At 37.1% G+C, this 17,623-nt stretch overlaps 1 protein-coding gene across 4 annotated transcripts in view; it reads right to left on the bottom strand.

Annotated features, from left to right (window-relative positions):
- LOC134531206 (muscle-specific protein 300 kDa) overlaps positions 1-17,623 on the bottom strand; it is a 602,384-nt gene that overhangs the window by 401,751 nt on the left and 183,010 nt on the right. For all 4 annotated transcript variants that reach the window (XM_063366862.1, XM_063366865.1, XM_063366863.1 and 1 more), the window contains exons 20-21: positions 15,919-16,053; positions 14,750-14,911 (exon numbers count right to left, since the gene is read on the bottom strand). In XM_063366862.1, coding sequence (XP_063222932.1) covers positions 14,750-14,911; positions 15,919-16,053 — 297 coding nt within the window. The remainder of the gene's footprint in view (positions 1-14,749; positions 14,912-15,918; positions 16,054-17,623) is intronic.

Raw genomic sequence — 17,623 nt, 5'->3', positions numbered from 1 at the left:
AGCTGACACCACTGTGCGTGCATTACAAAATCATATTTTTAAAACTTCAGGATTACCGAACATAATTGTATCTGACAACGGAACACAGTTTACATCCAGAACTTTCAAGAACATGTGTTTCTCGCATGGTATACAGCATGTGACGACATCGCCATACTACCCTAAACCCTCGCACGCGGAGAGATTTAATAGAAATCTTCGTTCGGCGCTCATAGCGTTCCACGCGAATGCGCAGGAAAAATGGGACAGTAATTTGGTGTGGTTACAGATGGCATTTAATTATGCCCGACATGAAGGACACAAATCCACCCCATTTGAGATTATGTTTACTTATAAGCCCAACACACCCCTTTCCAATCTTTGGTCTCTCGAAGACCTACTGCCGGATGATCCCAAGGACATCGCGGAGATTTGGAGAAAGGCGCGTAGGAATTTAAATTTGGCTCACCAAACAAGTCAGAGAAGGTACAATAAGTACCGCTCCCCTAACCCCTACAGGGTAGGTGACACGGTAATGTGCAAAGCACACCCGCAGAGTAAGGCCATCGATAAGCGATCGGCCAAGTTATCGTATCGCTGGACTGGACCATTACAGATCCAACGGTTTCTAACCCCAGTGACTGTGAGTCTAGCCGACCCCAGTTCCGGAGAGTATGTGACACGAGCGCACATCTCCCACCTTAAGAAAGCGCATCCGAATTTAAAATAGGAGCGATTACTTTCTCTAAGCCTTGGTATGCCAGATATATATATATATAAGACTCAATAAGGAGTTTAACTGAAGAATACAAAACCTAGGTAGTAACATTAAGTAACAATAAAAATCCATGGTACTAGTTTGTAAGAAAACTTAATATAGGGTGTTAGTTTAAGTGGCCACTTAAGTTAATAATTTTAATTAAGTTAATGAATTTAATTATGTTAGTCATTAAGAATGTGCACATTAGTTCATAAGAGTGTTTAATATTTTTTTTGTGTTTTAGCATGTAAGTAGTAGGATACAGGCGAACCTGGTACCTCGTCCTGCTGAAGTTTTTGGTTTCTTGTTTTTGCTTTCCCCTAAGCTCCGCTTTAACGCGGGGGAGTATGTGCCGTGTATTAAGTATTTAGGCACGTTTTATTTAAAAATTTTGTAATCTTAAATATTTTTGGAAATATTATTTTTTTTTCTCTCATCTTTTTTTCTTTACGGCCAGGCCCTCAGCCTCTGTTCTCAGAGGCGAGCTGTTTTTCTTTCCCAGCCTCATGCTAGGCTAGCATTCTGGCTAATATTTCTCCCGCCTCCAGGCACGTCGGAGCCGGTAACGTTATTTCTTCGCGGGTCTTCTTTTGCCTATAGCAGCTTGTGAAGCAGTGCTGAGCCCTGCTAACTCTGTCACGAATCGGTATAAGGTTCACTAGCAGCAAGACACGACAGGAGGATCCCGTGGGCCTTGTGTCCCACAGACCATGCGTTTTTTGAAGCCACCCCCGCCTGCTCACCCACCCTCTCTTCTCAGAAGTGGCTAGGAGCGACGACCGCTCGAGTGCGTTAACCGAATTCAAGGCCATCTCAGGCTTGGCAGCCGCAGTTACGATTCTGCACCTTAACGACACCTAGCGACGGCTGTGGTAACTAATGCCACTGGTGAGGCGTCGGCAGCGCCGACACTACCGCGCTCGCGCGGAGGTAACGACAACCTCTCTCCCCTCCTTATGTCTCAGGCCGCTAGGTGGCACCACTGGTTACTCCATTAACCCCCTAGCTTGACACTCTCGTCGGTCACAAGTCGATTTATTAGTACTTCCTCTCGCCACCAAAAGATAGCGCCTCAGTCGCGCAGTCACTCCAGTAAGATCTATTTTTTTTTATGCCGGACACCTTCGGGTGGACTCGGTAATTTTCGGCTCAGAGCCTACCCCCCCTCCCATTCTCTAGAGACCCCGCGCTTATGATATCCTGGTGAGATCCCGCTCTGAACTTACTTCGGTGCGCGCCTCCTGACTGACTGGTACCGTTTGTATCTGCGATCTTCTGCGAATCATCGACATCGTATATTATGTAGCCTTCTCAGACTAAAGGGATGGAGTCCCTAGCTAAAATTATTAACCAGTCAGTAGTTTAGTTGAATGTAGAGAAACTTAGTATTTTTATATAAATTATTTTTTTTTAATTAATCATGATGACTTCCGTGGCTACCGCGAATCGTGGTTCGAGTTTGCGGAGACGAGACGCCCTCTCCTGAGCGCCAGGACCAACACCCTGTTTTGGTAAGTCTTGACGTCATCCCCCCCCCCCCTTTAATTTCCCTCTATTGGCCTTTTGCGCCATTTAAGTATACTGTCTGGAAACAGGTCTAATTCTTTGGAATTTGGACTTTTGTTTCAGACAGGGTTCCAAGTTTGGGGCAACCAAAATCCTCTGCCAGAACCTCTGGAGTCGGTTCCTGCGCAGAATCCAACATCATTAGGCCTACTACCTTGATCACCGTCTACCTACAGCCCCGGGTGATACCCGCATAATTCTATCTTTTTATTCACGAACCCAAGATTAGTGTAACCCAGTTAAGACAGCGGACAGTAAAAGGCAGTTCGAGGAGAAGAAATTTATATTATGTTTTGGAAGGACTATATGTACAATCTTTAAAGTTACTAATGTTAATTTCATTCTTGTTTTTAAATATTTTAATTTTTGTTATACATTGAGGGCCGGCCCTATCGTAAATAACGTTAAGGAATATCATATAATAAGTGTAATTGTGAGTTATGTAAATAAGATCACTTATCAATGAAAAACAGACTTTACTAAGGAAAATTTAATCTATAAAAAAAAAAAAGAACAATGATTAATAAAATAAGGAAGTCTATAGACGTAACAGTTGTTTTTATTTATTTAATATATAATAACGATCCTTTTACTCCCAAGTATTTGTAGGGAGTCCCTAAATTTTCTTTGTTTACTCCTAGTGTCGCCTCTGTTGTTGACTTTTATAGTTATTAATTGAGGGCCTCAGTAATCAAAGCTTCCAAATCTTTTAACCTTATTATTTAATTATTCTTTAAGACACTTGGGGTATTACACTATATAATTTATTATTGTTAGTATTATTATACACAATTACATGTGAGTATACTGAGGAAAATAATTTTATTGCTCCTCCATTATGCAGAATAATTTATTATTATTATTATTGTTTCTATTAAGCATGAGAAAAATACTTCATGAAAATGAATAGTATTTTGCAATGACATGCATTATATTTATTTTTACTACAAACTAGCATACATCTCTTTAAATGCTGTAAATTTCATAACAAATGAAAATCGTATCTAGCCATTAACTGTCTTATTTTGAATCCTAAGCCCAATTTACAAAACAAATATATTTGGCTACTAACTCATTATTTTGTTTTCTTTAAAAAAAAATTTAGATCATACTCTTTGGAAATAACAGTATGCTAAAAGTGATCAATAATATATATAAGTCAAAATTATTCATGAATGTTCTCCACACAATATTCTTATATTTATGTTCAGATTTATGTCCAGTTGCTCATAAAGCCACTATTATTTCACTTAATCTTCACTCAAAAAGGAAATAAAGGTAATAAAGTATAAATGAAAAGGCTATAAAAAAATTAAGGTTTACAAGCCTATGCAATTTTTAAACCTGCAAGTTAAGTCAAAATCGCGATAAAAATTTAATCATTCCACTAGCACATTCAAGCTATCTAAAAAAACATAACAAACACAGGATTAACAATACCAGAATAAATAATTACGTTGTTTCTATTACATTTAATAAGATTTTATATAGTCTTCACCCAGCTAAATTCACACAGAAGATCTGAATTCTTTTCAAACAATAATTTTTCTGCATAAAGCCTCTCTTAAATGCTTGAAGTTCACACCACCACCACGACATGTACCTCAACTGATCAGTGATACATTAAATCATTTTGTGCATACACCCACAATTTATTTCTTCCCCCGGCTTGGGGAAACCTCCTTGAGCGGTCGTAGCAGAAACTCAGACATACACTTCAGTCTGCACTGCTTCGTTGCTTTGGCCAACAGAGGACAATAATAAACTAGCACCTTACTTCCAGTGCTCTCATGCCATTGTTGCAGTGGACTGCAGAAAGTTCCCTAATCACATGGTAATAAACTGCTATCAAGCTCGGTTAAGGTTTGAAAATACAGCAGTCAGAGCATATTTGATGTAGCCAAGTATAATAATTGCTTACTACGATTACACAGATGATATGCTACACAAAGATGCCGAACAAAAAAGGAAATAACAAAGTGTAAGGGTGCAGTCAACTGTTCAAGCATAGCCACCAATTGGGTAATATAAAACTTTAAGACATAAACTGTGTGGAAATGTTTCAGACACGTATTACTCCCGAATAATGCAAAAGAAATTAAGGCAAGAAGAGGAAGTGGCTCATTTGAAACAGGAAGTGCTGTGGCAGTAGAAGTGTTCAAGGAGACTACTTTTAAGAAAAGTAGGCTATCTTTAAAGATGGGTCGAGTCCAAATATTTATTGTTTACAATCCCAAGCTGATTTCTAAATTTTGATTGTCGACCTGATTCTTTGCAAAAACCAGATTATTATAGAAAAAGTATTATGTGGTCTAAGATGTACTGTGAACTGTGTTGGCTCAAGTTGCTGTTCAAAATGAGAAACATCCTGCCACACTACATATATACATTTACGTTTTTCGTTACACAAAAATAATAGTATTTATTTTTCACAAAATTCAATAATTATCTGATTTTGTCACAACACCCCAACTAAACCACCAACAAAAAGCTTTGAATTTTCAAATATTTCCAAAAAGAGACCAAAAATGCAAACACTTCACAAAAAAAAACATAAAATGCTGAACAACTAGGGATGTACCAATCATGTCCTATAATAACTTGATATATTTAGTATTAAAATTAATTACTATTAGAAAAATAATATTTCAAGAAAAATACATTGGAGTCTCACTGATACAAGTACAGGATAAGTATAGGATATCATGAGAAGTCCAAAGTTACGAGTGTTTTGAAATTCATCATCAGTTTTACTGTAGAAATCATAGTACAGTATTTATGAGAGCTTTTCTGGTGTCACTTTAGTCAGTGCGAATGATGTAAAAGGGCCTCTTTTAAAAATGCAAGTCACAGTTAGAAAAAAATTGAGCGTTGCTGTTTTGGCATAAAAGCCATCTTTCACAAGCAACTATATACAGAAGTGAAGAATAAGGCAGTAGATGGAGGAAGCCTAAAACAGTGGCCTTAGCTGTGTCTAGCCACAGGGAAGAGAAAAGAAAGGACATGAGAGTAACCTTGTAACTAACTCTGTTAGTACTTCTTTCTTTCTTTCTTTCTCTCTCTCTCTCATCCCTCCTTTTTCTTTCCTTTAGCTCCTTATTACTCCTTTAAACTTTGCATACGTTTTTGTTTATAATCACTGTTATACCATAGAAGAAGATTTTTCAAATAGGATTGTATGCAAAAACAAGATGTGAGCCAGAACACTAGCTTCACACCTTAGTGCTAGCTAACACTGTATTCAATATATTGAAGGTACATGACATTCGTAGTTATGTTTCTATTGGCACCCTTGTCTTGGAAAAAAGAACAAATCCTTCCATTCCTTGCCATTCTAGCATGTTTTCAGCTGCATGTACATAGTCCTCAGCGACTGATCAAGAGTTCTGACCGCCCAAGGCTAATCATGAGGACGCGCCCCCGCCAGGTGTGTGTGTTACGATCGGCCTAAAATGTAGTATATTAGTTTTGACTTTGTTTACTAATGTGAAAATTTTAACATGGTTCATACTACCTATAAAAGTTTTCAGATCGATCTGCAAGCGAAACTAACGATGTCCTTTAATCTGCACGACATTCAACCTTAGGGTGGCAAACCATTTTTTTAGCTGACCGCACATAAAGGCAAAGCACCTCACGCATTATACGACCAAAATCATGACAAGTGACTGCAGGCTACCAAGTAGAAAACCAAATCCATGTCGTGTTTGGCCGCATGACTTGTATTGGCTTAGTTTCTATAAACAACTTAGTTGTTGCAGCCATTGACCATGAGCGTGGGCATTTAGTGTGTGAAGTTGCTTCGACTTTAAGTATTTTTTAAATATTTACACTTCTGTTGTTATCTTTAAAAATACGAGAGGCATCATACTAGTAAAACATTTTTGCAACTGATTAATGATTTATTTGAAAATTATAGCAATTAAGTAATTATTATTAGCTTATACAAAAGTCCTTTTTCGTGCTTTAGCATTTGCAAATCTTTCCATAATTTTATCAAAAATTTAATAGTTTGTAAAAAATCACTTTCTATGTACATTAGCGAGAGCGCTGCAAGTTTTTGCCGATGGAGTGTGGAGCGCAAGTAATTTTTTACTCTTTTAAGTGCTGAAAAAGACCTTTCACCACTGCAGTTGGTAACACTCATTGTCAAAAAAATTCTTAATATTATCTCCACATTCGGGAACATGCATGAAATATTAAAACATTTTATAAACTGCAACAAACCCTTTGGGGTTCTGGCAGAAATAGAATGCTCGCCCTCTGTGTCAGATTTTTAAAACTGCGCCAAATGGACGCATTCTTCTGCAAAGGTTTCTTCTAAATCAGTGGCATATAGTTATTTTAACTCCTTTGCTTTGCTTCTAATAAATTCACTGTCATCTAGTTCATGCAGTTTCCATAAGAAACCAAAATTTGTGTTTACTGTATTATAAATCATTTGCCGGTTTTATAAGTGGACTTTAAGACAATCAATAGCTACATAATAATTATTAACGATGAAAGATCGTCTCCCTTTTAACTCAATTTGCCCCGTTTTAACTTCATCAAAATGAAATTTTGGTTTCTTTCTTCTTCTTATATCTTTTTTGTATGTGGTCACTTCGCATCTCTTGATTGCCACTGATTCAAAATTTTCGAACTCTTTTTTGTCACGCAACGTATCAAGATGAGCATGTAATGTCTCATAAAGAGTAAAAACGTCAGATAAATCAACAGAACTTGTTTGTAGCTGTGCACTAACGATTTGAAACTTTACGAGCATAGAGTTCCAAAAGCACAACATTAATGTAATTTCTAGAGTTTTCATTTTTTCTAATATTGCTTTTGCCTCTATCTATTTTGGTATCTTTACTTTGATTTTCATCTCAGCAAATAGAGTTTAATGCTTCCAGAACTTGATTGTATGAACGGTATAAGGCTTTGCTTGCATCTGCTCACGCACTCCATTGAGTTTTTGATAGATTTTTTAGTACCTTCGATTCTTCATCCAATTCGGATAACAAAATTTGCCATCTGCTTGTACATCCAGGAAAAAAATTGTACAGTTGTTGTTCCAGTGTAAAAAAAGCAGTTGACTCGTCACTACTTTCCGCGGCAGCCAATCCCACGAGTTGGAGAGAATGCGCTGCACAAGGAACAAAAGTAGCCAAAGGATTTACAGCTTTAATTCTTGACTGAAGACCCTTGTATTGACCAGACATATTGCTAGCATTATCATAACTTTGGCCACGACAGTCATTAGTAATAATATCAAGTTCCAAAGTTTTATCAATTGTCGCAAGAACAGCCTAAACAGCCTTCTCCATGTTTTCACCTTTATGACCGCAATTGGGTAAAAATGTGACAAACGTTCAACAGGTTCTCCGACAGGCAAAATAAAACGAATTATAAATGTCACCTGATCGGTGTGTGAAATATCTGGAGTAGAATCAATGCTAAGAGAATAATATTTTGCTTTTTTTTATTTCTCCTATAATCGAAAGTCGAACTTCTTCAGCGAGAAGTAAAATAAATTCATTGATTATAGAGGATGACAAGTACGATGGAGAACCTCTGCCATTTTGTCCAAATCTCACTAAATGCTCAGCCATGAAAGGATAAAATTTAGATATAAGTTCAATACAGCCAAGAAAATTTCCGTTTAGTGCAGATCCAATAATTTTATTTTGACCGTGAAATGGAAGCCCACGAGAAGCTAAAAACTTAATTGTTTCTGTTACACTTAGTAATACATTTTGCCAATAAGTTATATTTTCATTATATTGTTTGACTAATTGGGTATCCAATCGTTGTAAAAGTTTTCCTCTATATACATATCATCCCAAACATTTACGATGATCCGGAGAATTCTCATTATCAGTTATGAAGTTAGAATTTTTCCAGTCATTAAATCCACTTTTGGCAAATACGGATGTTCCTCCATATAATTTACAAGGACCACAAAACACGTAACCTGTGGATTCTGAGTATACTAACCAGCTTTACTTCACAATTTTGCCATTAACAAGCTTTATCTCAAACATATTTTAGATAGAAATCTTTTTTTGATTTTTATACTGCCTTTCTGATCTGGAAAAATCTAATTCTTCGTTTTTTTGCAGTCCTTTTTTAACAATATAATCTCAAAATTTATTGTTTACTTGCCGCAGTGCAGGGTCTCTTGACAGAATAGACGGCTTTTCTTCTATTAGAATTTTGTCTTCATTGTAGATCGTCGGCGTCATCACTACTATAGGGATAGTGTTGGACGGAGAAACGTAAGAGTAGTCCGTGGTAGAGGGACCAGGGCAAGAAATTGCTGGCGATAGTGCAGCATTCGTCACTGTTTTGTTCCTTTCTGCAGAACTCGTAAAAAATGTTTCTAGTTTACGAGTATGTTTTAAAATGTTTTCTATCTTCTTTTCCATTTCTTTTGTTTTTTTTCTGTATTCTGCTCCACTTGGCTTTTTTACTATCGAACTACTCTCATTAACAGTCATAGTCTTAAAAAAACACGGAAACACCAAGGAAAGGACAATAAATATCAATCACCAAAAACGAATATACTCGAGCGCGTGATATGACGGACGAACACGATTAACGAAAGAGATAAGACAAATGAATGAAGCGCGGCAAAGTAAACTAACTATTAACCACTGGGGAGTTGATGTGTTTCATCGCGCGCGGCGAGCTGTGCTGTTGCCAACTCACTCACTCGCTCGACCACCGACCGATTCAAGTGACAAGTCAGTGTTTGTTTTACGTGCGCTTTTTAAAATTTCAAAATTTATTGTTAAAATCAGGGAGTCTCAAGCTTTTTCAGTTCACAGCGCATTTTTAGTGTTTTGTCTCGGTCTAGTTGAAATATGTAGGGTAGATGCAATGATGCTAGATTAATAGTGCATGCGAAGACAAAATATGCTCCCCCCCCCCCCCCCCCCACCTCCGATTCTCACCACCTAGGCTGCAGCCTAATTAGCCTAAGGGTTCATCAGGCCCTGATAGTCCTACAATATTTTAATTGTCAACTATTCCATAATGGCAAACAATCAAGTGGCAAAGGAATTGGAAATAGGCATTCCCACTGTAAACATCTTAGTTACGAATCGTAAGAGAATTTTACAGAAATGTGGCAGTGTGTCTTTAAAGACAAATAAAATAGAAGCTGCAAGCACTATGAAGTTAAAAAATTGTTGGGTTGGTTAAGTAAATTCAAACACTGAATGTACCCAGTTGTTTTAACATTAAATTGGTAAAAAGCTCAAACTGATAAGCACTAAATTTATATTTCCTGCTTATGTTTTTTTTTCTTAAGCCCCCCTGAAGAACATTATAACAGAGTTCTACTGTAATTGTAGTTTTGACAAAATCTACCAATGTCAGTTCTCATAGTTATGAAGTTCCACTGTATTAGAGATAATGTAGTAAATTCAAAAATTCAACTTTTACATGTGTGAAGTATATAAAGGTCATTTTTGTTTCTCTTCTTATTTGTCCTAATAAATATTTTTTCCTTTTAATATTTAACCATGCAAATAACTTTATAATATGTTTGGCTCTGGAAACTTAGTGAAATTAAAATTTAAAAAATGTAATGTTTTAAAACTATACTTATTATTAGTTTTTTAATTCTTGTACATAAGTTTATTTTTTATTCTTGAGAATTGATTCAAGTTATTCTTAGTGGTTTGAATTTGGAATTTGGATTGAAGGAAATTGGAACCAGAATCATCACTATAAACAACCATTTTACTTTACAACAGCAACACCAACAATTCCAGACAATAATTTTCTAGACCTTGTCTCAAGATGAATTTCTGATCCAAAATATCCCAAATTTTTTTGAGAGCATTATTTATTCCTGTGCTAAAATGGTGTAGCCTCAAATACAGGTAATATGCTGTTTTTAATTCTTTTCGCAAAATTACAATTGTTTTGCGGCATTTTGTGAGTATTGACTTACTGAAATACTGTAACATTTTTATGTGCTAACTTATATAATTTTTATGATCCTGCTTACAAAAAATTAGAAAACACCGGCTACCTTCTTATCCAACACAAGTGGATAAGTGAAGATGATATTTTAACTTGATATAATAACTATTGTGAGTGACGAAGTTTTGTCGCTGACATTATTGACACTATTAAAAGTGATATTTTATACATTTAAGATGCTAAGAAAAAGAAGAAAATTTACATATTATCAAACATGTATCAAACAAAAACACCAAAAAAAAAAAAAAAATTCAATGGGAACAAATGTGCAACTGGGTATAGTGTGTAAACATACTGTATTTGAAAATCAAGCGGATACCAAATTAAATGGAAAATTATTATAAGAATGTATTTTTTAAGCGTATGTTGGTGTTTCTGTTGTAAAGTAAAATGGTTGTTAATAGTGATGATTCAGGTACCAATACAGTAAAACCTTTTTGTTGCGACCCCATTTATTGCAACCACCTCTCTATTACAACCCAATTACGAGGAACCATGAAAAAATTGCCGAAAATCCAAAGAAAATCGGACAGAAAATAAGTTTCTTGTGAGTAGCGTGTTACTGCGTTTCTCTTGCCCAGTGCTGTACAGCCGTAGGCAGCGCATATCTAAAAATAGATACCACTTCCTGTCGACCGCTGTCAGCGCTTGACAACCCCCATTCCACGTCCCTTTGCCGGCAGGGTGCAGATAAAGGTTTTTGTGGCAACGTGTTTACGTTTAGCTTTTTGCGAGTGTCTAGTGTGGTAAGCAGTTAAGGCAAAGCTACCCGCTGGATTTCTCTTGATTTTGATTACTATCGTTTGACAATGTTTGCTTAGTTTTTGAAGTCTGATTTGGTATATTTTCTGGCTTGAATTTGTGAACTATTGTTGATAACTTAATACAGGTTTTTTTTTCTTTCCATTTTGTGTATTATGACTTAATAAATAAAATACCATTAAATATTAATTACTATTAATACAACGCAGGAAAAACCTTCCGGCTGCAGCGTGTGAACATGGTAGTCGGCCGCTCGCTCGCCCTTTCTCACCCTCTCCTCGTACCGTGCGCTGCGGCCGATCTCGGATGCTGCTTGTACTTGTTAACAATCACGTTATCTGCTTCATTTTAACGAGGAGAGTAAAAATATATTAAAACTGTCAGCAAATTGAAAAAAGCTTTGTGTCCGCAAAACAGGGCACAACACTGGCCCGCCAGTTGTTTTCATTCAAACCTGGCTAAAGAACTTGCATGGATCAGGCTGAAAACATCCGTCAATACGTGAAGGTTATAAGGAATCTTGTTATGAATTGAGATGTTATGTTTTTCGAGTAGATATACACAGCGACCGACTGGATGCACGCCCGCCTCGACTTGTTTTAACTGCCGCAGCGATGTTTATTTTGACAACTCAAGCAATTATCTTTTCCCATGGGTTGACAGAAAAAGGACGCTTCACCCAGCATAAAAAAAAAAAGGCTATGCCACTTATTCCCCACGCAGGAAACACACTGGCTGCCGTCTGTCTCCCCCGCATTAATCTTTCTTCTAACATTCCACGCCTCACCTCTCGCGCGAGCAATAACGAAGCGACCACACATTGGGCCGTTTATGCTTTGTTTGGTGACAGCAGCTTGATTTTATTCGGTACATTCCTTTTCATAGGACCCTTGCTATTAAAACACATTTATATTTAAGTTTGAAAGCTTGTAAATTCCTTGCCAGAGATGACTGAACTCGAACTTGGTGACATATTTTGATATGTACTTTTTTTGGGCGTGTTTGGAGGGGAGGGAGGGGTCAGAAAATATTTACAACGATCTTACCCCTCCCTCACCGCTTTAGTACCCCATTCATAATAGCACAATTTTACGAGAGAAGGGAGGGTGAAATGAGCATTTTCTCACTGAAGGATTTTCAAAGGGGAGCGAAGTTAGGGTGTTATAAGGGAGGACACTAGATGGTTTGTGTGTCTGGGAGGGATGAGCTAGCCTTGAAGAATGTTAACGAGGGGAGGGAGGCATAGGCGTGCGCAGGACTTCAGTAGTGGTGGTGCCAGATTACACAACAGCCCTATCATTCACGGACCCGAGCCTAAAGCGGGGGGTCCGGGGGTCCTCACCCGGAAAAATTTGGATTTGAAAGTGCAAAATGGTGCTATTTAAGGTGTTTCCGAACAAAAAAATTAAATACACAGATGTAAAAATTTTAACATTTTTTATGACAAATTATGGCTTTGAACGTTATAATCGCCAGAAAAACTACTAAACTATTTACAGTTTTTAACTTTGTTGAGCCATAAAGTAAATTCCACAAATAGTTTGCACGGAATTCATTCTGGTGGCTTTGAAAAACCGTACTTACATGTTTTCTGAAGAAGCCAAATAAATGCTAGAAAAAATATTCTCAAATGTTAAGTTTTAAAACCAACAAATCAAGGGAGTTTTTGTAACATACCTCAAATATGTAAAATATTAAAATAATAAAAGTACACAAATAAGAGTGGGCAAAAGTTTTAACTTTTGGAATACAACAAAAAGGTTTTGTCGGTGACTGCATATATAAGTCATCGAGTAATCCTTTTCGGGATCGGGCTTTTTAATTTTAATCACCCATTTATACATCATACAGACAGATATATACAGCAATTAACGAACCATATCAACTGTCAACTAGTGAAAATAAAATGATAATTAATTAATGAGTGATCCACGTAACAAACACAGGCTGTACTCGTGTACTCATTAGAACAGTAATCTGATGAGTAAACAGTAAGAGTAAACACTACACAGTAGTGCTACTTGGTGGACGGCGGCTATTATTCCGTGCGCCTGCCGAGTGGAGTGAACAGTGGACACCGAGCGCGCATTCTATGTAATACGAGGAGAACTAGGAGAAGTATTTACATTTCAGAAGTTTCGTAGCTGCGGCCCGCGTGTATAACGCAAGTAATTGCACCTGGCTTGTTTCCGTGTGTATAGTTGGTTCGATTGATAATCAGTGGCGGATTCATAAGGGGGGGGGGGCGCAGGGGGCGCCCACCCCCCCTTGACCAGGGCAGCCCAGCACCAAGCATGGTTCTTGACAAGGGGAGGGCGCCACCCTTGACCAGGGCAGCCCAGCACCAAGCATGGTTCTTGGCAAGGGGAGGGCGCGCACCGGGCCGCCAATGTTATACAATACACATTCATAAACTTACCTTTAACGACTTCATGTCTTGGAAACAGTTTGAATAAAGTTTTATTAAGCTTTGCACGTAAATGAAACGGATAGAGCTTGGAAAAAGATCTCTGGCTGCATCCAAGCAACCAAGGTGACGTAACAAGGGAGTGTGTGGAAGAGGTAGACCTGCGCCCCCCCCCCTCCCCTTTTGAGATTTTTCTGTATTCGCCACTGTTGATAATTGATGTACTGATAGTGTTATGAGCACATATCTGTAACTCGACACAATTGTAAAACATATTTTTTTGGAAATAATACGGTTTTTTTAAGTATGTATTATTTCTACTTGTAAAAAACCAAATAACGTTATCCCTAATGGTGGTGCCAAGGCACCTGTGGCACCTACCGTGCGCACGCCTATGGAGGGAGGGATGAGCTTAGGTATGCGTAATGAAGCCGCTGCCGCCAGCCAGCCGGGTGAGCTTCGTGTGTGCCCACTCACGTTGCAGAACCTACCGCTGCCATATTTTTAAAGGAAATGTTCCATTATTTTTTTTATATTCTTACATGAACATTATTGGAAGTATTAAAGCCGACACAAAAATACGCTGTGTGTTAAAATTAACAGATTTTAATGATCTTTCATTTAGTTTTTTTTTTTAATTTTTTCTGATTTTCACATTTTGGTCAAAATGTCCAATTTTTTGACGGTTCCCGAGAATGTATTCGTAAAATCACTGCTTCGTTAAATCCGGGGTTCGTGACATCAGGGTCCTAGTGTATTTAACTACGGCAAGCAGAAAACGTACATGTAAATTAACCAGTAAAAATAAACTGTCTTTTGGCATATTTTCTTTAGAGGTGGCCTGTAGGGCGACAAACTTGTCATGAAGGTTGAAGTGGGTTTAAAGCATAGCCGTCTAGCATTGTGAGTGACAGCATCCTGCCATTGTACGGCTGGTTTCTTAGCGAGAAGCAGTTTTTTTTTTTTTTGGGGGGAGGGGGTTGAAATCAACTGAAAATTTCGGGAAACATCTATTACGACCCCCCCCCCCCCCCCCCTCTATTACTACCCTATTCCTGGGAACCATGAGGGGTCGTTTCAGAGGTTTGACTAATATAAAAATATTGTTTGCTTAGAGAATAAGGATCAACTTCTATGGAATTTACGATATTAGCACTCACTTACATTTATACATTTTTTCCAGAGAATCAATGACATTGAGGAATTAAAGCCTTTAATTGACCCATCTCGAATTCTGTTTGAATACATTCATATACAGTTTGTGATGCAGTTAAGTGATAAAAGAGAGCATGACCTACCTTGTGTCTTGTAAGGATGGCTTCAACATCTTCATGTCTGTGGAAAGATTGCTGCTCTGAATGGATTTCTTTCTCTATCTCTTTCAGGTACTGCGTGAACGTTGTTTCGTCCAGTCTGAACTCCAGTCTCATCAGGTGCAAGGGTGCAAATGACAACACCTCCTATAAAGTGCACAAATGTAAGTCATTTAATAGGTTTAATTTTACAAACTTAGTTCTGTAACATACAAAACATGGTCAAATATTAATTCAAGATAGAATTAACTCAAATTCTTTATTATCATGTTTTATTGCATAATCATTGCATGCGCATGATCGTCGCAATGTTATTTTAGCGCATCAAAATTTCAAAATAATAACTGTCGCATTAACATCACAGGATGTTTTTGGTCCCGCTGTTATATTCTCAGCGCTTTGTGCAGGTAGTAAACACGACAGGATAAAGCACCGTGCAACAGCAATCTGTTTTCAAGTTGCTGTCAGGGCAGTTTGGTAGTTATAATGGGAAAATTAATTAATTGCAATACTTGTTTAAGATGTACCTGCAAAATAAAATTTCCCGTCCAAATATGGTCAAATGTTTCGGTTCAGCCATTTTCTCAATATGATATACGTTTTTTTTTTTCCATGTAAGATGTTGCCCATAAACTTCTGCTGCCATTGAAAACACTGTATTTGAAAGTTTAAACCTATTATTTGTTCATATATTAACGCGTACTTCTTTAATTAACAGAAATACGAAGTTGTCCGATGTGTAAATTTTCTTTTAAAGACATTTTCAAACGTTATAACCTTTATCTATTTGTCTTTGTTGCCTCTGTGTACCGCTTATAATAATGTAGCCAGTGCTAGTTGCCATTATTCATGTTTGGTTACATTGATGCCTGTATAGAGTGCGCGTACGTAGTCGGATATCGATAGCTCTCCGATTACATGCAAAGCACGCTCTCTATCTAGTGCCAAATAAATTACATTTAATAGCACGCACTGTTTCGTGGTTAGTGTGTTCCTACAAATGTGTTTAGTTTTTTTTTTTTCCACCTCTTGCTTTGTTTGTGTTTGCTTGTTTTAGTTTTACTGTATTAGTGTTTTTGTATTGTGCCTACCATCTAAGGCTACCAGCTGCAGGTAGGCACATATAAAGTGCAGCCTAATGGTGAGTGACGTACCTTCCACCTGGCCTGCAGCTGCTCAACAGCCTCAGACACGGGGCGGTGCTGGTCGGCGGGCAGGCACTGGCGCAGGTCCTGGGCGGAGTTCACCAGATCCTGGGTCCAGCGCTCGTTCACTTGGTCGAAGAAGCTCTGCGGCATAACACACCACCGATCCTCGTGCTTTCACAGCCTCTTACAAACCTTCACTGCATGTTTATTTGAAATTATAAGTGATTAAAAATAATCCATTTTATTATCATAAATTGTTCAAAGTTACTGTGCCTTTGTGTTAGCTTTGCCCTTTAAAAAGTTATAACTTTAATGATATATTTACAAATAAAACTTTTGTTTCTAATTTGTAACCACCTTGCCAATGTTTTACCAAGAAAAATTTTAGTTTAATCATACGCAGATCTGGTCCAGGTGCTTTTAGAACAGATTATCAAAAATGTAGGAAAGAGATATACAAGCAGTAAATGTTTCAATTTTACAATTAAATACACTATAGAATTATCTATTATTGGATTTTAATGTTTAAAGAAAAAGTTTCATGATAATACACAAAGATTTAAAATTTAAAATTTATCATGTAATGTTCTTTATACAATCCTATCCTTATCTGTAAATGTTTGATTTTTTTTTATCAAAATACTGAGATAAAAAAATTTTAACTGTACAATATTATATAAACTGCAAATAATTCTGATCTTAAATATGGTCAGTAGAACCCTTTAAGAAAACCCTGCATTTCCTGCAAGGTAAATTTACCCCTTTAATAAATTAATGTTTCCTGTTAATAACTCTAAATTTCTAAGTACCTTAACCCTTTGTTGCCTGACAGCAGTAAACAGCTAAAATAATGAAAGTTTTTATGTTTTTTGTAATAAATAAGTCTTCAAATAACATCTAAATTTTTTTCAATTTTTTTAATTATGTCTATAATTAATTGTATGAAGTGGTACCTACTCCTGAGTACCGACAGGGACTATGCGACTAAAAAGTATTGTTTACCCAACATATACAAGTATTAAAAATATCTAATGTAAACAAACCAATGTAATTTATAATCTAATGACAAGTAAAATAGAGCATATAACTTAATAGGTACTTTAAAAAAAAATCCACTTAGTACCATAAAAAAATACAATAAAATAAATAAAAAAAAGGATTTTTGGAAATAGAACATTCAATCAAGGGCCACTTCATGGTACACAGTAAAGCAGTTCTTTTTATCATTGCAGCAAAGGAATACTCCGCATGCAGTGCACTTAGAATAAGACCTTGACTGGATCTGGTTTTTCGAACACACTTCACACCTTCCACGGTTTTCAACAAACTTTACAAAGTGGCTGCCAAGATTGCCAAGACGAACATCTTTTGTCACAGAATACTCTGATTTTCTCCTCTTTGCAGTGCTGTTCTTGTTAGTTGGGTTTCTCTCTCGTGGGCTTTTGCCTGCAGTTGGCATACCAATTTTGTTCATCATGCCAAGAGAAACACTACGTCTGAACTCTAATAGTGTAGTTTTTTCAAATAAACTGCAATACACTACATATGAGTTCACAAACAGAATTTCCAGAATACCCCAGAAAAGACGGTGCCACCACTTCTTAGACCTACGACCCAACCCATAAACAAGACGAAGTCGATCAGCATGATCGACTCCTCCCATATGCTTGTTGTAGTCGTCCACCACAACAGGGCAAGTCACAGGAATACA

This window comes from Bacillus rossius, chromosome 3, assembly GCF_032445375.1.
Source record: "Bacillus rossius redtenbacheri isolate Brsri chromosome 3, Brsri_v3, whole genome shotgun sequence".
Lineage (NCBI taxonomy): Eukaryota > Metazoa > Arthropoda > Insecta > Phasmatodea > Bacillidae > Bacillus > Bacillus rossius.
The sequence above is the reverse complement of the archived record's forward strand: the minus strand, read 5'-3'. Positions and strand labels throughout refer to the sequence as shown.